This window comes from Tympanuchus pallidicinctus, unplaced genomic scaffold (assembly GCF_026119805.1).
Source record: "Tympanuchus pallidicinctus isolate F22 unplaced genomic scaffold, pur_lepc_1.0 scaffold7, whole genome shotgun sequence".
NCBI classification, from domain to species: domain Eukaryota; kingdom Metazoa; phylum Chordata; class Aves; order Galliformes; family Phasianidae; genus Tympanuchus; species Tympanuchus pallidicinctus.
Window position 1 is genome coordinate 17,617,413 of NW_026294791.1, and position 23,699 is coordinate 17,641,111.

Here is a 23,699-nt window from a genome sequence, read left to right on the forward strand (position 1 = left end):
AAATATTTTCACTTATCTTTAAGAATCAAGTTGCATAAGTCCCATGTTATTTGTACAAAACAGCAATTCAGAAGCAACAAGTGACCAGAGACAGCAGAACAAGTACATGCACACAGATAGGTTTTTCCTGTTTGAGTTTTGGATAAGCAGAACTAGGTTTTAATGTACATTTGCAAACATGCTTTCCTTGTTATGCCTTGGAAGCACTGAGACAAGCAAAACAGTATTTTGAATGATGAAAATGGTGATCTTACTAAATAACCAAGGTTCCCAAGCCCTTATCCCTGTAAATGTGCACTGCTCTTAGAGCAGAGAATAATTTGCATTGAACTGCAAAGATAAACAATGTTTAGCTCAATGTTTAGCTCAAGCATTTGTGGCAGATTTTTTCAGTAAGTTTTTTTTTCCTTTGTGTGGGACAAAGTTGTCACAAGCAGGAGACTGTCAAACCATGTCATAGAACACAGAATTGGGATCACACTTTCCAGTTTTTCCAGTAATATGCCCAAAAGGTTTAGGGAACTGTGACTATCAAAACAGTTATTTCAGTGCATCTTCTGACTCTTCTTAGCTCTGTAAACTCTATTATACTAAAAAAAAAAAAAAAAAAAAAAAAAAAAAAAAACCAACTTCATTCCTTACTCAGGCAAAGACTCCCATTAAAAATAACACCTGAAGGCAGCTTCTGCAGAATTCCAGCATTCCATTGATTTGAATTTTTCTCCCTTGTACACATGCTATTGCTCTTCAACCACATCTTCAAGGATGTGTTGACGGAAACACAATAGAAAGTATTCAAGTATTCCTTGCATGTTTTTCAGCTGCATGGTACTTCACTGCAAAGTTCTCCATTTCTTATTTCATACTTGGTTGATTGCTGCCAGGAAGGCAATGAGGAATATTATGTTTCCACAGACATAAATAGTTAACACAATCTGTTTAAACAGGTTACCCTGCAAGAGAATAGAAGAAAACAAGTAAAACCACAGAAGTATTAGTCTTTCTATTTGTTTTTAAAAACATCATCTCAGGGTAGGTATGCAAAAATGGTTACTTACTTCTGCTTCTGCAGATGTGAGTGACTGCAATATCTGTACTCTGTCATCCTCTATCAGTTCAACTGTTACGTGGAAGAAAAAAAATACAGTTGTCTGCTCTTAAGAGGAAGGGATTTTTTTGTATTCATATAGTCATAGGATCAAAACTTCTGCTAAGTAAATCACTCCTGTAAAGCACCGAATTTGAAAAGCACCTGGAAGTCATTTGACATTTCACAAACTTTACAGCGGAAACAAATTGGGTTGACCTGCAGAAAGTAGGTTACAGTCATTAAGATGACAAAACAAAGTTGTCTTTCAATAGAATGAATCAAGATAGCGAGATCTGAGCTGAACAAAACATTTGAGTTAAAAGTTGAAAACTTTTTTACTTCTATATGAATTTGTGCACCATTATTTCCTAGTTATTCCCTTCAGCTTGTAAGTTAGAAACTAAAAAACACCTCTTGAAATTCAGCTCACTCAGATCTTTTGCAAGCAAGGTGAAAATAAGTCCAGTTGGACTTGTACCTTTACGTATGAGACAGTAGCTGTGTATCTCCAGAAGAACATCAGTACCAACATGCCAAGCTACAAAACCAATCATTGTATAGGTGTCCCATGGGTCTGGTAGGTCAAGTGCAGGCAGATCCATTCCCAAGAACATAGTAACCACTAATCAGTAAAAATGAGATGAAGAGATGCTGAGTGCTGTGTCAGGGCAAATAAAACAAATTTCTTAAACATACCCTTGTGAACAGATTTCCCACAAAATACCTATAGTTTCTGAGGGAGTGAGGTTAAAGGAGTCTGTGAAACTAAGAAGCTTTTGCTGTATGGAATGGGTATGGAAACAGAAAGAAGGCCAGAAGACCAGTTTTTATCCTGCACAGTGCTCTTCGCAGCCATAAAAGCATGAGCATTTCTGACTATGAGGATGACCATAGTCACTGAAACTTTTGTGACTAAGTTTACTGCGGAACCTTTTCTCCACAAAGAGAATAAAAACCAGTTTGTAGTCCTGTAAGTTAATTTAAACAAGACTGCAACACTGAGCTTTGTTACTGTAAGGACAAATTTGTCCAAGTCACTTTGGTATTATGAGCCACTTGTTCTCCTTTAAAGGTGCAGAAGATAGCCATGAAAAAGAGAAAGAAAAATCTCTAGAATTCGTATTACGAAGTGAAAGCTATGAGGTAAGACAACACATTTTGCACCTCCAACTTAAATTGGGCTGAGCGTAGGAAAAACACAAACCATATAATATTGTTAAATCCTTTGGATTTTTTGTTGTTAGTTTTTTCCTCAGTTTCAAAATTAGAATAACTTACCTCACGCCAGAAAACATCTGGATGTCCAGATAGATGCTCTAGATGAATAATAGTCTAGATAATTAACAGCATGAGTTTCTTCGTATCACATAAAAGACAGTTATAACTATCACTCCTACTCACCAGCTAGTATTCTAGCAGTTGTACCAATACTCCAGTGAAACCAGTTAAACAATTGCCTCCTATGCAATAAAAAAAAAAAAAAGCATTTTATTATGTTTAGGAAAAAAATTAATTGTAAACAGATACTGAAAAGATTTATCTAAAGCAGGTAACAAAACATTTTATTTCCGTGATTAAAATTTAATAAGTTAGCTGTGAGTACCTTGGTGCATGAGGAGATGGTCTGAAACCTGCCATAAGAGGTTGAAAGATTGTCAGAGCCATCACAGTACAGCCAAGATACGGATGAAAACCTGCTTGCTAAACATAAAAGCATTTTTTGTTTAATATCTTATCCATATAGAGATATAGGAAAAATATCAGAAATGTTAATTTTACGTAAGCTAGCAAAAGTAAATCATAATGGTAGAACAGCAGTGTGTTTAAACTGACAATGGTGACAGAACACAGCTGAATGGAGGTGGTTCTCCAAAGGAGAAGGAGGCATGAGTAAGTCTGCTCAGGGTTTGCCTCATTTTTCTGTTGTACAAAGAAATTCTTCCACCTAAACAGAAGAGTGGTATTACTGTAGCAGCAATGCTGTAAACTCTTCATCCTCAACCACATATCATTAGGAAAGGCCTATTTCTTAACTCTTCCCAATACTGGTTTCCCCTTTCATTCCATTTGTTCTAGTTTTACTCGAAAAGAATTTATTCATTTTCCCTAGCTATCAACTCATGCCTGTGACTTTTGTATCCCACCTTTAATAGAGATTCTCTCTAGAGATTCTCTCGGAGAACTTCCCTGTTTCTGGAATCACCTTGCATCAGGTAACAGCAACAGATCTCTGCCTGAACCCCAGTGTAACCAAGGATTTCATTTAGGAGAAAGTGGAAGGAAGGAAAATCCGATGGAATTTTATCCACTTATTGCTGAAGGCAGGAACATCCCTCATCCATTTTGCTAGAATCTGAAGTCAGCCTTCTTAACAGATTTACAGGAAATTTCTTTGACAATAGTTATAACATATCAATCAGCAATGGACCTATTTCTCATTCATTTGGTTCTACTTTTATATTAGTAAGAGTTAAAAATAAAAACTACACTTACTTTGCTCCAACCACCTCGGTATATAAAAGGCAATACAAAAGAAATGCTGGTAAGCATAACGGTGGTCAACATAAGTGTACGATGCACCTGGAAAAATGAAGTTCACATTTAGAAACTCCATAACTTTTCTAGTAAATATTAAAATACATCTAATGATCTGTAGGTAAGAATGTTCTTAGCTGCCTCTTTGGACTTTGCTTTTACTAGTGAAGTAGGTAAATTTCTGATTTGCAGTTATTCTGCAAGTTTAAATAAAGAAAACAACACCAAATTTGAACTCTTATTTCTATGATCTAATAAGTTTTAATTTTGCCAACTAGAGGCTAGAGATATGGGAGAGATTTTGCACACCTGAAACCATAACTCTTTCCCAAATAAGAATGAATGAGTCCAGACAGGCTTGAAGAATCGTGCAACAACTACACCAATACTAACTGTACTTATCCAAGCAACAAACATCAGTGCACCTGAAAAACAGGAAAAAAAAAGAAACAATTATGACTAATTCAACTGCATGTTAATACTGCTTCAGTCTGTGTTTTAATGGCTTATTTCGTATGTATACAGTCAGAATACGCCACTGATAAGTTTTTAATCACCTAGTGCTGTCTAAAATTCTGTAGCATTTTATCTTGCTAACAGGTAGGATCATCCATATAAAGATGTTTACAACACTCGTGGCAAGATAGAGCAGCTCATACAAGCTTATACAAAGAATGATAATTGACCTTTATTACAAGCTTTCAACAGAATGAGTGACAGTTCTCTCATGAGCCTGGTTTACATTTCAGTACTGAGAAAATAATTCTCTCATTGGCTCTGGACTATCAATTGAGAAAATTCTCTTGAAATGTTCTTGAAATAGAAAACAATAACTTTGACTTCACAGTCTCACATCTCGCTATCCAACAGTATGTATAATGCCAATGACAGAAAGACAAGAGGAAATACCTACTATACAATAGTGAGTAAAACAGCTCTCTAGTTTCAGCCAATCTTGGACTGGAAGTCAAAGCTAAAAAGTGCAGCTTACCATGAGCCTTGATAAGTCTCGGGGAGCGGGAACCTCCAATATCCTGAGGAATGCCTGTGACATTGTACATTCCATCGGTGATCAGAGGCTGACGGCGATGCTTATATATTGGACCACCTAACCAGTGATAAAATTGTTTAGTTAAGGCATATGAGAGTTACAGCACTTGCAAAATAAATCTAATCCTTATTTATGAATTTAAAACCCTACTGTGACCACGGAGGCTAGTTACACAAAATATCTAACATGAAATAAGGTAGGAACGCAGCTTGTGAATCAAAATTTGAAGATGTCTTCTGATCTACCTTGTATGTACTTAACATACAAGAACCAATCATTCCTCCATAGAAAACAGATCTCTACACACACAAGATGTGAAGAATAATTCCTGCTGATGCTATTCTCCATTTTAAAATGGATGCACCCAGCCTTCAAGAAGATAAAAGTTGCTAGGATCAAGTGGGCATGCAACACAAGTATACAAGTAAGCTTACTTTATTTTCCAAGAGCAAATCTGAGAGACAATAAAGATGACTGGACAAAGTGACTCACACAAGCTTGGAAATCAACTCCTTAGTTTGGATACTAATTTTTGCACATAATGTATCTTATACTGGGGCAACTCATTTAGAGCTAATTTAAAAATAAAAGCAACCACACATCAGATTTACCTTCACTAGCTTCCCCATCTGCCAGAAAGATGTAGTAACTGGCATTCATGTTAAACCTCCCCTTATATGTAGGGAGACTAATATTCCTTCTAAAAGAACATTGAAGAACACCATCCACAAGCCTCCATGACACATCTTCGAGAGCATTCTGTGAAACAGAAAACATTTTTTCCAGACAAACAATTAAACAATTATTTTGTTGCTTTGAAGACCACTGCTTGAGCTTGTTTCAAGTTGGCAACACAAACAGTACTCCTGTGATAACTCAAGTAATGAGATAAAGCATTTCTTACACTAACAAAAGCAAGAGGTAATTCTTTCACCTCTGCAGTTCTAGATGATCGTAATACAGTAACAGAGCATTGGATATAAAACAGTTTAGTTGGAAGGTAAAAATCAAGTTCGACTGCCTAACTACTTCGGGATGACTGAAGGTTAAAGCACATCAAGATCATTATCTAAATGCTTCTTGAACACTGATATGCACCAGGTATCAATTACCTTAACAGTTATTCTAGTGTTTGACAACCCCCATTAGTAAGTTAACTTTTCCTAATATCTAGTTTAACTCTAGTGTCAGACCATCGCAGTTTGGGTCAACTGCTTTCAAGATAAGATATACATTAATAGCAAATAAATGACCAGCCTTCTCTGTAGAACCATGAACACAGACAAAGTAAAAGCCCAGTACAACCATAAGAAAGTGTTAAGAGTAAGATCAGCAGTCACAGAACCAAAGACTGGCTTGAGTTGTAGAGGACCGTAAAATCATCTAGTTCCAAACTCCCTGTCATGGGCAGAGTTGCCACTCACTGGATCAGACTGCCTGGGTCCCATCCAACCTGGCCTTGAACACCCCAGGAATAGAGCATCTACAGCTTCTCTGGGCAACCTGTTCCAGCACCTCACCACTCTAACAAGGTTACGTACTACAGAGGTCCTAACTCACTTTTCTGCTTTAAACCCCCTGGTTAAGCAAATATTTCTAGCTAAAGTGTCAAGACTTCATTTTGCTTCACCTTTTGCTGTGCTAATACATCCAAAGAAATTTTGAGAGTAACTAGTTTAAAGTTAGCCTTGCAAGTATCACTTGCACAAAGAAATGATGAGGCAATGATCTGGGGAAAGAAAAATCTTTTGTATAATAACTTGGAAGGTACGTCAGTAAGTTAGTGTAGCAACCTAAGGTTTGTATTTATTATAAGTTTGTACAACTCATAAATATAGTCTCCTTAGTAGAACATAGTGTACTGAGTTCTCTCGTCATATTACTTATTTTTAAAATAAATTTAGGCTTCCAAAGGTAAAGTTTCCTAGGAAGAAAAAGCCTAACCATTCTCACTTTAAAGAATTCTACATTTAACTTACTATTTACAGCTGCTTTTCAAAATAAAAGCACAAAGCAGTCATAGACTACTCATCAATTCAAACCCATTTTTGTTGGAAAGTTTAGATGCTTCTGTATACCTTTGAATCCAGAAGAGGAGGACTTCGTCCCTTCAGGTAAGCAGTGCTTACACTAACATGGTGGTCCTCATTAATACACAGATATGCATCATCATCACCCTAGAAAGTTTAAAAGGAAAAAGTATTTATAGATTAGTAAAAACTCCTACTGGCAACCTCCTAAAGCACATTGATTTAATACATACAACAAATTGGTAGTGTTGATCAGAGGTATAGTAGAAGACTCGAGACAAAATTTTCTAGCTTTTAAGCTATTTCCCATCTTCCAAACATCTCAGTGTTACTGGGGACCCACATTAAGCCGAACAGATGTCACAGGCACATCATGACTTACCCTACCCATCTACCCCTAAGTGACAACATTATTAGAAGTTCTTCTATATATTTATAATTCTACTAAATTTACCAAAAAGGATAGGAGTCAGATATTGATTGTATTTTAAAAAGCTCTTTAGTTAGAAGTGGTTTCTCATAGCCATACAGATACAAAGTATTTAAGAACAAAGTTCTCTTTTATTAGGAACATGAAAATAAGAAGTATCTCCTTTGTACAACTGTTACTTTATGGATTTCATATTTGTCAGCAGCATTTTCCCTTCACTTCAACTGCAATTAAAAGTCCCTTAACACATTTTAAAGATTGAATTGAGTCCCTCGCATTAACGATGCTGAAATTCAAGTGGTTTTCAGAAAACTTAACAACATAGCTTTGAACAAATAGTGATTTGGTTTTTCTTTTCTAGGTAGCAAAGCAAGATTGATCTTACCAAGAATTCCAAACAGCTACTGTACTATTACTAAGTTTGGATTCTGTGAAGACAGATATCCATAAGGGGATTTACTGCAGAAAGTCAGCTTCAAGCTAAGACTCCATACCACATATAAAAAGTCATTACCTCTTCTTCGGCACTATAAGGAAGAAATGTCTTTGTTTTCAATTTAGAAATATTTCAGTTTTCCATATGCATGTTTTGCTAAGGTACCACTGAAACTCTACGAGGATTATAGGATTACAAAAGAAGCTAGAGAAGTAGAATAGGATACTCACCATCCATTGGTCATAGGACAGTGCAAATGCTAAATACCCTTCACTGGGACCACTCATTTCAATAAGTACTGATCTCCTCTCTTGACGGAAGGATAGGAAAAAGCAGGAAGCATTCTCAGGATCACAGTTTGAAGGGTTCCTAAGGCAGAACTTTGTATTTCCACAATCTGATGCATTAAACTAGAATATTAATCAAACAAATATGACATAAGCAATGAGGGTTTTTCACTCTCCTTCCTCCCTTTTCAACCTACTCTAGAAGAAGGCACTTAATTCCACTTCCTTGTATGCTATGCCCATATACCAATTTCTTAATTCACTCCTACAGTTCCAGAGGGTAGAATTTATTGCCATTTTACATTGTAAGATGTATTTTTAGTTAAACTGAATTCCCACTTCAAAGACTTCATTCAGTAACTTTAAATTTTTGGGGAAAACGTCCTAGTTTAATCTGGAGAAGTCAAAATCAGCTGTAGAGTAGGAAAGAAAGGAAGACCAGCTTTGTTTCCTTTTTAAAAGTAGAAATCCCACTGATAAATGATGAGACAATACATGCATTATAAATCAGTGTTACTCTGAATCAACTACTGATGCTTTCTCAGTCCACGAGTGTTTCTTCCTCACACAAGAAACGGAAGTCAATACTATTGATTAAATCAAAACTTTCTGAACCTGCAGTTACTAAATAGGAGGTTTGGAATCAAGATCAGAAGAAGTCCATTCTCACCTCTTTTCTCAGATATACAATTTATTTTTCTTTTTTTAAATCTGGCCTTTAAAAAGCTGAGAGAACATTTATAACTTAGCCTATGTGTGATGTGAGACATTCAACCCACACAGATTCAATGTAATTAACCTAATGCAAGAAGTGGACATCTAAAGCTCTTAGTATCCAATACACAAGTTACTCATCTTTATCTTCCCCCTTCTGCCAATCTAGGGGCAGAATATCTGAGACCATATCAATGGGTCTTAAACTCCATTCATCACAAGCGTAAGAAATTGCACTTCCTGGATTTATAATTACTTACAGGCTTTGTTAAGTAGGAAGCTGAATGTGAAGTTGATACAGCCTCTGGTGTTGTGTACAAGGGTGTTGTTGAGAATGGTGCATTAGGCTGAGAAACAACAGGACCAGGAATCTTCACCCAAAAAGTCTTGTATTTCTTCACAACTGTGGCTCTTAAGAAACCCCCCACACACACACACAATTGATCAGTACTGTATACATCAACAGCTGAATGTTATTTAAAAAAAAAAGTCTATTGTTCCTGTAGCATATTTCTGGCCTCTATCATTTCTTGTGTTTTAAGTAGGAAAATACCTAAAATACCAATGGAAAAATAATGTCAAAGCACCCTACTGCATGTTCCTTACATTCATGCTTCCTGCACAAACAGCAGTCTTAGAAAACATATTTATAACTTCACTTATATCCCTTAGTTCCAGAAAAAAGCTGACAGTATAATGGAAGAGAATTATATTACGTACAGAGAAAAAGATTCGCACTGTGTTTTACAGCACCATATATGCACAAGAATTCATCAGTTAACTAGAAATACTCTCATCTCAAAAATAAAATGAGCATCTCACAGATTTCCCTAAAGAAAAACACCTGCATTAATGTAGACTCTACAGTGTACGTGTTGACATTTCAGGTCATTAGTCCAGGGACCCTTCCCGGTTGCTGGTCAATAATTGCTACAGACAATGCTACATGTTCATCATCTTCTGCATTTTAATATGCCAGAACTAACATTAGGACTACTTACAGAAATCGCACACGTTTTGGTGCATCTCCAGGAGCAATCCAATAAACTTTTACAACTTTCTTTTTTGCTTTATTTGTGTGACTAACAGCTGAATTCTGAAAACAAACATATTAAAAGTTACACAGAATACACACTAAAGAGCTTTAATTTAAACCCTGAATTATTGCACCATTACCCTGCAAATACAGTCACAGCAAAAACTTCTTAAGTTAATCATGATCAACAATACCATCGGCCTTAAAGTACTAATGAATAATTGGATTCCATATGTATCAAGTGGAAGACAAGGAGAAAGAAAAATGCATCCAGGCAAATTTGAGAACTTTGTTCAGTCCAGCTCAAATAAGTTCATAAATTTTGAGCTGGTTGCTGAAACAATGATCAGAGTCAATCCTTTGTGTGAGGCTAAACCAATTCATCTCGAGACTGTGATCTAACCTGTTAAGAAAAAAGCTCCACTAACATTATCCTTTGTATTAGTTCTGTCAGTTAATGGCCTGTTCTAGCCTTTGTTTTCCACAATAATTGGCCTAAACTTTCCTCGCTGTAAGACATTCATTTTGTCCTCAATAGTTCTCCTCCTCAAAGCAAGTAGAGCACATACTCATCTTTTTAAGAACAAGCACAATTATATGAATGCAGAACATTACACTCATTGTACTCAAGTTGTGTTATGCCTGCTACACCTTACTACAGTAGTATTACATGACCTAGAGAATTTAAATAGCTCATAAAAATAGTCAGACAAAATTGCAGTGAACCATGCCTATATAATAAAAGTTATAGTAATTTCCTGAGAGATTTACTGAGCTCAAAAATAAGAGTAGAAAGATTTGTTCTGCTCTATTACATATGTGAACTACTACAAATACTACAGTGCCCAACATCCCATTTTAAGATAGTAGACTGTACCTTGGTATGGCCACATGTCAGAAGCTGAGAATGTCTCCGGTCAACTAATACAAAAGAACCAACTGCAGGGCTGTCCAAGTCTTCTGCATCCCGAGCTTGTATGAAAAATCCTTCAAAATCTGGACCAGACAGCTGAACTGAAGAATAAAAACAAAAGGAAGTTGCAATATCCTGCAGAGAAAAAATGAAATGCTTCCACAACAACCAGCTCATTTCACAAGCACTGAGTGGCTGCTGAAGGGGGCAACTGAACAAGACTCAATTTCTTACACAGTTCTGGCGTAGTTACCCATGCAAAGACATACTAAAGTACAAAGAAACAATTAATTAAGCTTTTAAATTATAATTGGGATCATACCTTCTACACTGTCCCCAGGCTTAAATTCAGTCCTATTAACTGTAATGACATGCTCAGGCGACAGTTTTGGAGAGATACCATGACAGGGCACCATGCTAGTGCAGGCTTCTCTTACTTTTCCATTTGGATATCCATCCACAGATGCATGGAAGCAAACAATCATCAAAACAACAAAAGCAAGGCCAGGCAGCTCCATCTGAATGAGCAATTAAATACAATAAACATTTGGATTGCAGGTTGCAAGTCATCTTATAAGAGTCAGTTCAATACTAACTTTTAGAAACCTGTTTACAAACAAAAGTATATAAGAGAAAACACTAATCCCTTATTGTAATTCTAATAACTACCAGAGCATTGCAAGAACATTCTTGGATATTGAGTTTTAGGCCATTCTTATGTTCAAGAGTATTAATAACGAATAGATGGGCTATTCTTCTTAGCAAATTTAAAGATCGCTAAAAAAAATTCTTTTACTTACAGCTGTACCACTCTCTCTCTCTTAAAGAAAAAAAAAAAAAAGAAAAAAATCCCTTAAATATATAGTATAGAGAAATCTTAAAATGTTTTCATTTATGTATAAAGGTCCACAGTATTGAGGAAATACCAAGCTAACATCACTCCCACTCATTTATTAATCATAGCTCCAAGCTATGTATCACCACAGACTGCTATTTATTTCCACAACTCGTGTCTATTTCTCCACTTATGACAAAGAACTCTCAGGTGACAAGTTCTTCTTTCTTCAGAAGACTAAAGTTACCAGATGTCTGAAAGATTTTATACAAGAAGAAGGGCATGAATTTGATACGAGAAGATAGACAAATAAATATATTTTTATCAGAAAAGCAAAATACTATCTTAGAAATTCTTTTGGATGCTGGAAATCCAAGCAATATGATTTCTTTAAGGAACTAGAAACATGAAAAACCATGTGAGGTCATGTTATTGAATAGCCTATTACAGTTAAAAGAACCCTTTAATCTCAGAATTTATTATGTGATGATCTGCTCTGACACAATACTGTTTTCAGGAAAGCAGTGGTATCTTTCATTACTCAGCAGCATGAAGGCCTTACAGTTGCACCCAGTATTTGTAGAAAGATTAGGTCAACCAGAATTTTTATGTTCAATGGGCTAGGAGAACTAAGACACCATCCTTTCAATCTTTGGACCAAAAAAAAGTTGTTCTGCTGGAGCTGTTAACCATGTACCAGGCAAACGAGTCTGCTTTATGGAAGAGTCATGTCCATTTTGCACTAAGTGATAAGAAACATCAGGTAAAGAAGTTCCCTGACAGCACATATGGTTGTGAAGATAAGAAGGGCACAGAGCTGTTTCAAGCTGAGCTCTGATATCAAAAGTAAAAGAAAAAAAAAAAAAAAAAAAAAAAAAAAAAAGATGTCATTAGTGAAATAAATATATATATATATTCATATATATATTTATTATAGACATATTACATATAAAATAAATAATGAAATAAATTGCATTGATGGAGATTTGTATGTTAAGGAAGTCTTTGGGAGACTAAAAACTAAGCTTCAGAAGAATTGCAGTATTAAATTCACTTATACATCTAAAAGAAATCTTCAAAAAAAGCTGCTGCCAGAAGAGATAAAGCTGAATATCAACGAGACAAGAAAAAAGAGCAGGTCCACATTCTAGTTGAAATAGCAGAGGATGTGGTAAGGATTTGAAACAAGTAATATTCTTTGGCAGATTCCCTCAACTCAAAAGCTTGCAGATGAACAAACAATGCCCAACACAACAATGGGATAAGAAGTGCTGTACTGAGAAGCAATTTTATTATTATTTTTGAAAGAGGATTAACTGTAGTAATCTTCTCTATTCTTCTCTATTACTTCCAGGGAATTGAGATAATTTTATTATTTTTTTTTTTATAGAATAGCACCTTCCAGATTAAAATTTATTCTTTAACTTGTTACTCAGTTGCTTTGAACAGTCCCTTTTCCCTTTTAACCTGTAAACATACTCCAGCACTCCACATTCTCCACCTACAGAGTAAAACATGCTGAATGAAGACAGGAAACACTATTATAACATCAGTCACTCTGTAGCTAGTTAATCAGTTTGTATCTTTATGAAAAGTCTCAAAAAACATCCATGCAGCTTTAGCTAGTAACTGGATTGCAAAGGATTATCCAACAGGCTTTATATAAAACATAGGAAGGAGTTCAGTGGTCTATTAGATGGATACATTAAACCCATCCAGTTTTAAAGACAAAAAGCAGCTGTATTTTCCCTCAGCCACCAAGAAGGAAAGGATGAAAGAAGTCACAGTTACTCACCTTCAGCTGGCTAATTTGGCTGCCTGATTTAGATATTTACCATGTGGCTTCAGAACTGACCACAAAACAACTGAAGAATTAAAAGTTAGAGAGATGTTTCTTGGGGCAGCTATCTATAAACACACAGCACTTGTATGGCAGTGTTTCTGTGTTATCAGCGTATCTCTGAAGAAAACACAGGGAACCAGGGTCCATGCTAAATTTGCGCACTTTAAGCTTACTTATTCCTGTATTGAAAAAGACTCCTAGTCTCTGCAGGCACAGAAAGCTTAGAAAGTCCTGGCAACTCAAAGAGCTCATGAGCACAATGCCCACAAAAACATAGGATCTCTTTGCAGAAATTGTCTTTCAATTATTTAACAGAACTTCATTAGCTGCATAGTATGAAACCTAAGGTTAGTTTTAGAGAGGGAGAAGAAAAGTGAGACAAAGACGTTGCCAACCAAAAGGAATAAAAGCAATCATGGTCAGAATTTATCTCCTGAGCACCATAAGAGAAAGGGGCAAGCAGGAAAGGAAAAAGCTGTCTAAAGCAGAATAAGCTGTAAGAACCAAAGATGTTTGCCCACATGATACTTTGCCACATTTCCTTTGAAATACATTCTTAAAAAAACAGAAACAGAGAACCATACTGTTCAAGAATCATTTTTCCCTCTGAGAAAAGGAGCTCGGGTTAATTTCTCCTGCTCACTTAAGTGCTGTGATATCAGAACAGCTGCACAAGCAAGGGCAGAAAACAGACAGCATTCACATTCACAGTAATTCCTTACTTCTCAAAATGGAAAAAGGAACACACACCTAGACTCACATGACGACAAAACACACATGCCTCATCCTCATGCACTTCCTACACTGAAGACATTCAAGGAGAAATTTAAGACTTCTAACTTCTTTCTAAACAAACTTTTATAAATTTAAATACAAGTACTTACATTACAGCCAATCTTTCTGCTACAGTGATGAAGTCTAAATAAAATTGCCTTTGAGTTTCTACTTGTAGTAAGTGAACATATAACGCATTTAACTTCTACTTGACTTGCATCTCTGTGTTAATCTTTATCATTATCGGGATCAGAGGAAGTTCTACAACAAGAAACAGAACCCAGATGCTACAGAGGAAACATTTATGAGTGATAAGGCACATATCTTATGGTTGTCCCCCCAGCTAAGCCCACAACCTTCTAGACTTCAGCTGAATTGCATGAAGTTTTAATGAAGCACTACCCCCACAGCTTCTTTGGTTTGAACTTCCACAGAGCAATTTCATATTAAGTCATTACTGCAATTATCTTCTGGTGCAATTACAGGGATAACCAAAATAAATAAATAGCCACAAACTTTTCATACCTTACTCCTCAAACAACAAATAACAAATAGAAAGTATGATTTTATAGCTTATTAGATTATACTGAAAAGATACTTTCTTTTAGAAGAGGGGTAGGCATTCTCGAAAAGGGAACGCAATAAGGTTCTGCCTGTTTTTCCCCTTTCTTTCCTAATATCTTCTACCAAGAATGGACAAGAGCGAAAGATTTCAACCTAATTATTTTATTAATCTTCTGTTGAACAGCTACTCTGTGAATAAACCATTAAGACCCCAACCTTACCAACTTGTACCTATGCAAAAAGCCCTCTTAACTAAGCTGCAGGCTGGTGTAGGACTGGCCCTGTTTCAGTTACCCTAACAATTTCAAGCACAGCATCAACTGTAACAGCCTTCATTTAGCTACATCCACTGCATATTAACAACAAAACAAAGTAAAAAGCAATGGCTACAGAAGACTAAGAAGCAAGCTAGACACCAGAAGAACTCGAGCGCTGTGCTTTCAGCTGCATTAAGCCCGAGCCTACTTTTACAGCTCTTATTTAATGCTTAAACCTCATTACTGAAAACACGCCCAGAAGCTCTTTACAGAGATTCAGAAACGCCTGCGCGTAACGCAGCAGTTCAGAGGCGTTTCAAAAAGTTCTCCAGATTTTAATCTGCTTCATAATTGCTCTAGCCATTCTAGTAAGTGCAGATAGCTTTCGGAAGGTTCGCTGTACCTATGCTTCGAGCACGTCAGGCCGGCCGGCAGCGCAGCAGCTCCCACAGCCCGCTCCCTCCAGCGCGTCCCCGCACGGCGGGCTGCCGCGACCGCCCCTCACCTGCCGGCTCCGCCCTCCGCCGCGGGCGCTCCTCTGGCGGCGGGCAGGGGCGACCCGAGGGGAGGCTTCGCCTGCAGCTCGGGCCTCAGCGGCACAGTTCGCATCGCTGCCCCGGCACGGGTCTGTAGGATGCGGCTTCCCGGCTATGGGATTTCTCTCCTGCCTCCGAGAACCGGGGGTGGTGAGGGGTGCACTCACTGCAGCTAGTCTCGCCCCACAGGTTTTAGCCAGATTTTATCCTTGTAAAAGCATTGCCCTGCCGAGCTTATTTGCAGTGCTGTTTGCATGCTTGTACAGACGTGCTTGCACAGTCGAGATTTACTAATCAAGGAAGCAACTATGTATTGTTTGTAAGTGGATCTTTGTTGGCAAAGCTGACAGATACACAGCCTGCTCTGAAATTTATCTCTCTTCATATTACCCAGTTTTCAATTGTTCACACACAACAGCAGAACAAGAAGTAGTCATTTATTTCCTAGAAGCACAGCATTACTGCACACAGCCCACCTCACAAAGCACGAGTAGAGCCACCACAACTCCTACTGGCTGAGCTTACAGCATGAACTCTGTTGGCAGAACTGATCCTCCAGTTTTACCTGGCACACAAAATAATGGTTTGTTTGTTGAGAGCAACCATTTGAAACAGAAGCACCTATTAAGCATTTTCCAGAAGATTCTCACTGAGAAGTCAGACACTTCAACAAACACATCTCTAGACACATCTTCTTTCTGGCTTTTTGCAGAAAGGAGAAGTTTGCCCTTACCTGCTTTCTGTAGAACAGGAATTTCACCTTCCCACAGAAAGAAGCATTGTGTTTGTGTTACTGAATACTTGATGGGAGACTCGGGTGATTCAGACGCCTTTAGGAAGTCTGAGCACTCCCAGTGGTGTCAAACTCCATCGATTTAGTCATTTTTTCTTTAGAAGTTTCATCACCTGAATACAGCAGAATTCCAAAATCCGAGTTCACAGCTTACACAATCTAAGTATGAATTAATATGCAAATAATGTTGAAGATTTTATTTTAAGGTCTTGACCCATTGACAGAATGAGGTCTATGCCTCTGAAACAGTTAGAAATATAAAAGTATACAGAAGTAATACTGCATGTTAATTTGTTCTTAAGCATCAGTATTCAAGTGGTATTAAGGAAGCAAATTCAAACATGAACTATAAAAGGCCACAAATGTATCTTTGTAAAATGTACTGCAGTTATAGCTGTATTAATGTATTTTAACAATACTGTATTTATTGCTAAGCAGAGATTTCTACCTTAACTACACTGTCAGTTAGAGATATAGAGGGCTGGAGGTCAGCTTTTATTTCTACTACAAATTTGAAGAGAAATAAAGTTGTGACATCTGCTACTGAACTACATCAGAGGAAGATTATGTCAAATGGCAAACAAATTCCTTTGTTACAGAAAATAACATCAAATATAAAAAGGACCTGATTTTTTTTTTTTTTAATAGATTCTGACAAGGCTACAAGAAAGTAAGAAAAAGCATATAATTGCAAAAGTAATTAAGCAAAGATAACTGCACAGTAAGAACATAAAGGCAAATCTCTGTTGCTTAAGAACTGAGGAAACATGCAAAACATATAATTTTGAAAATTAAGTATTATAGATTCCACTGCATCTACTGATACCTGTGGTGTTTTTTAATCATAAAGTAACATGGAAAACAATAAGCCATTACAGCTAGCTTTGAACAGACCCCATGCTATTATGTAGTTCCCTATAATCAATTTTCCTCTTATCTATTAATCTAACCATGCAGTAAAACCGTGGCATTCTAGAAGGCCATCCCACACTCAGGTTCTATACACATCTGCACAAAGCAAATAGTTTCTTTGTGCTACTGGTGAAATTATCACTACAGGACATGCCTGAATTTAAACCAAGTGATTTTCAAGCTTTTCAGCTTTATTGCCTTAGCTAAGTCTGTATTAGGAAAATAATGAAAAAAAAATTACCTTAGGATGAAGTCTTTTTCCTACAATGCAAATTTCACATGTTTTGTTTTGTTTTTTTTTTCCCCCCTCCACAAAGAAAAGGGAAACTTGAGTCAGGGAAATGATTCTAACCATCTAAAAGACAACAAATGAAGGTAAAAGTCACAAAGGAAGATGAAATCTTTTTCTCCATATTTAATTCCTTTTATTAAACTTCAGCAAATTTTGAAACTCAGCAGTTTTATCAGCTGACTTACCCTTTAACCAACAAAATGATAAATGCATTCTTTGACCTCCAGAAAAACTCCTTCCACATATGTTCTCCTTTGGGCTCAATTTTTATCTACTAATGACACCTTTCCTTTATCAATTATTTTTAAATTTTTTGCATTGCATACAAGAAAAAAAAAAAAAAAAACCAGCTCTAGGAAACATATTTATACATAATACATACAATATATATAAAAGTACTTACCATCCAGAGGTAAAAGAGAAACGGTATTTATGGGTTACAATCAAATACACTAATTAGCCACCTGGTGGCAGCAGCCACAAAGGAAAATAACAACTCCCACACCACAAAAAATTACTTCAATTTTCTGTCCCTGCTGTGATTCATCAACAGCTTAAATACCCAGTAGCAGAAATGCTAAGTCACAACTTGAAGTACTGATTGAGCACCTGGTAGAAGGCAGGGCCAACCCAGGGGAGCTCAGGTGTATGCAATGCTGCTGAGTGATTGGGAGGCGTGAAGACAGGATCCACCCTTCCCAGACCTCATTTAAGGGTCAGTAGGGGCATAGTAAGAGTGTTTTGCTGGGGGGTGGGGGGGGTTCCTCTGTTCTAGAGGCCTTTTGAAGGTAAGCACTTTTTTTTTTCCTGCACTTTGGCCACAATAACCCCATGCAGCGTTACAGGCTTGGGGATGAGTGGTTGGATGACTGTGAAGAGGAAAGGGACCTGGGGGAGCTGGTTGATGCTCAGCTGAACATGAGCTGACAGTGTGCCTAGGTGGCCAAGAGGGCCACCGGTATCCTGGCCTGCATTAGAAATAGTGTGGCCAACAGGAGCAGGGAGGTGATCATCCCCCTCTACTCAGCACTGGTGAGGCCGCACCTTGAGTACTGTGTTCAGTTTTGGGCCCCTCACTACAAGAAAGACATTGAGGCCCTGGAACGTGTCTAGAGAAGGGCAACAAAACTGGCGAGGGGTCTGGAGCACAAGTCTTACAAGGAGCGGCTGAGGGAGCTGGGGTTGTTTAGTTGGAGAAGAAGAGGCTCAGGGGAGATCTCATTGCACTCTACAACTTCCTGAAGGGAGGTTGTGCTGCAAAAGGGTCTGGCCTCTTCTCTCAGGCAAGTAGTAGGACCCGAGGAAACGGCCAGAAGTTATACCAGAGGAGGTTTAGGTTGGATATTAGGAGAAACTTTTTCTCTCAAAGGGTGGTCAGGCACTGGAATGGCTGCCCAGGGAGGTGGTGGAGTCGCCGTCCCTGGTAGTGTTCAAGAGGTGCCTGGATGAGGAGCTGTGAGAGATGGTTTAGTGCTTGTGGTACTGATAGGAATGGGAGGGTGGTTGGACTAGATGATCTTGCAGGTCATTTCCAACCTTTTGATTCTGTGATTTTTTTTCCTTTGTTTGTGTGCCTGTGGCTGCTGCACTTGGGTTTATTCTCCCTTACTGTAGCCTAGGGTTTAACTATCCTACTATTATTGCTGTGCTTTCTATTGTATTGTTACATATGTATGGAATATCTTTGTATCATGATGAGCTTCTGCATTGGCATAAAAGTAATTTAAACTACTTGTTTGCTTATCTGAAATAATAGAATTGATTTTGGTTTCTAACAGCAATTTGAGCTGTGCCTGTCCAGGAATTATGATACAGTAACAACTTGCTGCTTTTCCTAGAGTTCCTGCCTAACTCAGCATGCAACATAATTAAGTCAGTTGATGAAGTACTGCAATACAATCACTCTATCCACTTCAAGGGATGTGGCCCATCACTTTATCTGAAGTGCACATATGAAGCTTCTTCAAAAAAAGTACTGAACAGTTAACTTCTTTGAGGTTCTGTATTCTTCACCGCTTCTGTGAGGTATTTATTTTTATTATTAATTTCATTATACCTGCAAGATGTGCTGAGATGCTTTTATTCTAATTCTCAGGGAGCAACTTGCTGGTAGAAGCACTGAGTAACGAGTGCCTCAGTTTATGGCACTTAACGCTTGGTGACACAATCTGTTGTGTGAAACTACAAAATGAATTGAGATCAAGTATAATGCTCTTCTGCACACTGGCCCTTCTTTTTTCTTTTGACTTCCTTGCTCTGGGGCTGAGAATTAATTTTCTATTCCTTCCAATCTGATTTTACAGGGCTTTCCACAAGAAACCAATGTCCAGTTTTTCCACCTTTCTCTGAGTAATTCTTACTCTGTCTCCTTTGAGAATTCATTCATTCTTTGTTTGGAACTGAGATGTCTTTTTTGTGTGTGGATGCTCCAAATTAAAGCACATTTACTTTTTCCCTGGGGATTTCAATGAGCAAAGCTCTTTGCAAGATGGAGTGGCATGCTTGTTAGTACCTGCACAGCACCCCTGTGAGGTAATTGTGTGGTAATAGCTGAGTATGCTTGCAAGGACTTTAGCTGTTACTTTAGCCAGTTTCAGACAAATATTTGCAGAGACTTTAAAATACCTAAAAACTGCTCCATGTTGTTCAACTGCAATATATCAACTGTGTTGGGCTTTTCAAATCTGGATAAGATTTAAGAATAGTTATTTCAATAGACCATGAAAACATCCATGGTACTCTTGTGACAGTTTGATACAATAAGAAGGAGCACTGTGAAGAAAAATGGAGTGCCTGAGAAACACTTCAAATATTTACTTCTGAGGAGGAAATATTAAAAAAACAGTTTCACTCAACAAAACATTATTAGAATTACATTAGGAATAGATCATCTGAAGTCTTAGGTCTCAGTATATCTTACTAGAGTTAACTGGAACAATCTACAGTAAAACAAAAATGCTGCAAGTTGGTGTAATAAATTCTACTTCTTAAATAAAAAAATCTGGTCTGGCACATGTGGCTTTATTTTACATCTAGCTAAGTTAAATGATACAAAAATACCATTCGAATCCTTAGTTTAAAATCGTGTGTGCCAAGTCATGACATTCTCAGTAGAACATAATACCAAATCAGTGTGACATTGTTAGCTAGATTGTGGTCAAATATATCTTAATCAAGTACATGAATAGCTACATTAACAACAGTAAAATCTTTTTTGGACTTATTTAAAGATAATACATTATATTTCACAAATTTATATTCAAATAATTATTGGCAGTGTAGCTTTATACAGATGTTTTGGCAGGAAGTATGACTTGTTTGAAACCTAAGAGTAAGAGAATGGCAGAGGTGGGAATAAAAACAAAACCATAAAAATAAGTGTTTTCTGGAGTACAAAACTTTGTGATGGCTCCAAATTCAGCTCTGGTGGTTTGAACCATTGCTTCCAGATGACTGGGTGGGGCAAAAGGTTTTTCTTTGGTAAGAACAAATTATTGCCCTAGCCTCTCCATCTCATATGATTTCTCACTTATGAATGCTATTTTAGTTGTGCCTACTATTCTTTTTTCATATCAAACTATTGCAATCTGTTCTATCTAGAAGAGATATTAAAAATAACCTAGAGATTCTTGTTGTTTGTGTCTTTGTGCAATATTCATCAATTTACAGATCAGACAGTGAGGCATTGAGAAAAGCAATGCTAAAACCACTTTAGATTTTATGAAATCAAATAATTTCCTGTACATAGGCAGCTTGAAGTTCAGTTAAGTTCTCTGTGCTAATTTACTTTCCCTGTTATAGGGAGCTACTATTCTGCAAGTTGTTTCTTTCTTAAAAAAAATACTGTCCTGCAAGTATTCTACTTTGCTGCACCTTCAATTTAATCTTTAAGGCAGCCATGACTAATAGGACTCAAGTGTGACCCGAAAGTGTATAGAGGCCTCTCCTAGGAGAAGTATTCTGTAATATTGTGCTGTGGAACAGAATGTAGAAAGGAAGATAGAACTAGGAGGGTGTGTATGGAAGGAAAGGGGGGAACCTGAAAGGTTCTGAATATGCTTGGGGAAAAAAAAAATTCCTTGAAATGACATTGATATGGTGTCCATTCTTACTCTGAAGCTGTTATTGACTTTTTCCTACTGTAGCGTATCACGTGTTTCATGAAGATGAAATGGCACTGTGAAATTCACCATTTAGATGTCTGTGCAATAAATGGTATGTATAACTGCTGTTGGCTGTATTCTGTGCGATGTTAACAATGCTAGATTTTGCTGGTGTGATTCCCATAATGAGAAAGCATGCTTAATTTATCACTGCTGAATTTAAACAGGCCTGAAGTCTTTAAAGGTTTGCCAGCATATCAAGTGATGGACATAGAGGATTAGAAAAGCTGGGATATTCATTCAGTAACCTTCTAATAGTCTTTTTTTCTTACTGATGGCCAGTGAAATTACACTGCTTTAATTACTATGTTATTTAATGTTACTTGAACTTTTGTTCTGTAGTGCATCAAGTCCTTCATTTAGATTCTTGATGTCTGTTCTAGCTACTGCCATAAATGTTGGCCAATGTAACAGCTTCAGGATTTGGAATCAGAGGCTGTATGCTAGTTTTGTTTCCTAATTTCTTTCTTGGTAGACTCAAATTCTTTAACATATACCTGGATGCATTTCAAAACATGTCTGAATTCAAAGTATACATTGCCCAGATGTCAATGGAGATTTAGTTACTGATATGAGTTTTCCTACTCACAATGGAAATTTGAGTAGAGAAGACAGTCTTACTAGTACTAGTGAAATTGTACTCAGGAATGGCCTTCTAGCTTTTCTTGTTTTTCAGAAACACGTGCTTCAGGGCAGTTATATATGCAAAGGATGTGATTACACAGGTATTATTTGCTCCTCCTCTCTTGGAACTGTTCACTGCTCATGCAGAAATCTCATGAGATCTCTATATCCTTCCCTGTCTGCAGTGTGTGATAGGCCTCTAGAAAGCCTGGAGGCAAAGGCACTGGTGCAAGGCTCTGTGGTAGCACAGCAGTTTCTGGATACTGAGGACCAGATATGGTCATATCTTTTAACTTTGTCTGTTGAGTTTGCTTTTTTAAAAAACAAAAAAAAAAACAAAAAAAAACTTCTATACCTCTTGAAAATTCATAGGAGAATCATAGAGTGGCTTGGTTTGGAAGTGGCCCTAGAGACCATCTGGGGGCCCAGATCCCATCCAACCTCCAAGCTGGCCTTAGCTGCCTCCAGAGATGGGGCAGCCTTGGGCCAGTGCCTCACTGCCTTCTGAATAACAAATCTCTCCTAACACCTAATCTAAACCTCCCCTCATTTTCTCTTGTCCTATTGCTATTTGCTGGTATGAGAAAGTTGTACTCTTTCATAAAAATCCTCTGTAAGCACTCAAAGGCTACATTGTGTCTTTGCTAGGACTACTCCAACGCAGAGAGAACAGGGTGTGCATAGAACTGTGCTTCTGCTTCAGCAAGTCATCCTTCACGTAGAATGTGCCTGCTCAGCAAACTGAGTTAGGGGCAGTGAAGCAGAAGGAATGCCCTGTAGCAAGACACAGGTATGAGGTGCACTGGGTGACTGGAAGCAAATGGTTAAATCTAAATGGTCTTGCAGACTTCTAGTTTCCTAAGTACACTATCTTTGGAAATAAACAGTATAGCGAAGGGGCTGTAAATCGAGAAGCAATTTTTTTTTAAATGCAGTTCTAGACCATAAAAATAGACTGACCTTTCAAAAATGCGAGGCTGACCTTTCAGCGGGAGCAGCTCACGGCGTCAGGGCCGAGGCAGCCGCTACGCCGCGGGGCCGCCTGCTGACAGCCGTTCGGGCAACAGCGTTCTTCGAAAACATCTCGCGTTCGATTAGCGAAAGCTGTCTAGAGCTGGCAGCCCTCGGCACACGCTGCGCACAGCGCTTTGCACGCCGTTCGGCGCCGGGCTCCCCTACGGCGGGGCGGGCTGTAAGGCGGCGGCGCTCGGGGAGCAAACGAGGCAGCTGCGCCGGGTGTCCAGGCTGTCATTAATGCCCTTCACACCGCGCAGACTTTTGTTTCCAGAGCCCGAGCTCCCTGCCGGGCAGCCTCTCGTGCTCGTTCGCTCGCACCGTACGGAAGAGGCACCGCCAGGAGTCCCGGCTGCAAAATAGAGCGCCGCCACCTCGCGCTCCTTGAGCCTCGAGCAGCTCCCGCTCCATCCGCAGCGCGGGGCGGGCCCGGCCGCAGCCTCGGGGCGGGAACATCGCTCTCGCGCGAGCCGTGCCGGCACCGCCTGCCTCGGAGCGGGGCCGGGCGGAACCGGTAAAGTTTATTTCAGAAAAGCAAGAAAAGGGGCGGGGGAAAGGCGCTCTGAGGGC

At 38.2% G+C, this 23,699-nt stretch overlaps 1 protein-coding gene across 9 annotated transcripts; it reads right to left on the reverse strand.

Annotated features, from left to right (window-relative positions):
- Positions 1 to 683: 683 nt before the first annotated feature.
- On the reverse strand, positions 684 to 23,180 carry FRRS1 (ferric chelate reductase 1). 9 transcript variants are annotated; one of them, XM_052665548.1, is made up of 17 exons: positions 23,076 to 23,180; positions 17,278 to 17,391; positions 10,845 to 11,040; positions 10,487 to 10,623; positions 9,575 to 9,669; positions 8,834 to 8,984; positions 7,803 to 7,982; positions 6,755 to 6,853; positions 5,288 to 5,435; positions 4,617 to 4,733; positions 3,935 to 4,050; positions 3,584 to 3,670; positions 2,694 to 2,791; positions 2,492 to 2,550; positions 1,569 to 1,712; positions 1,059 to 1,120; positions 684 to 953 (listed from the first exon to the last, which is right to left on the reverse strand). In XM_052665548.1, exons 2-17 carry the CDS (start codon positions 17,389 to 17,391, stop codon positions 861 to 863), a joined length of 1,896 nt encoding a protein of 631 aa, XP_052521508.1. In that variant the 5' UTR covers positions 23,076 to 23,180; the 3' UTR covers positions 684 to 860. The 9 variants fall into 9 exon arrangements, with proteins under 9 accessions (XP_052521508.1, XP_052521510.1, XP_052521514.1 ...); XM_052665550.1 differs by lacking the exons at positions 17,278 to 17,391; positions 23,076 to 23,180 and adding exons at positions 14,085 to 14,235; positions 17,732 to 17,863; XM_052665554.1 differs by lacking the exons at positions 17,278 to 17,391; positions 23,076 to 23,180 and adding exons at positions 14,085 to 14,235; positions 17,514 to 17,679.
- Positions 23,181 to 23,699: the final 519 nt, after the last annotated feature.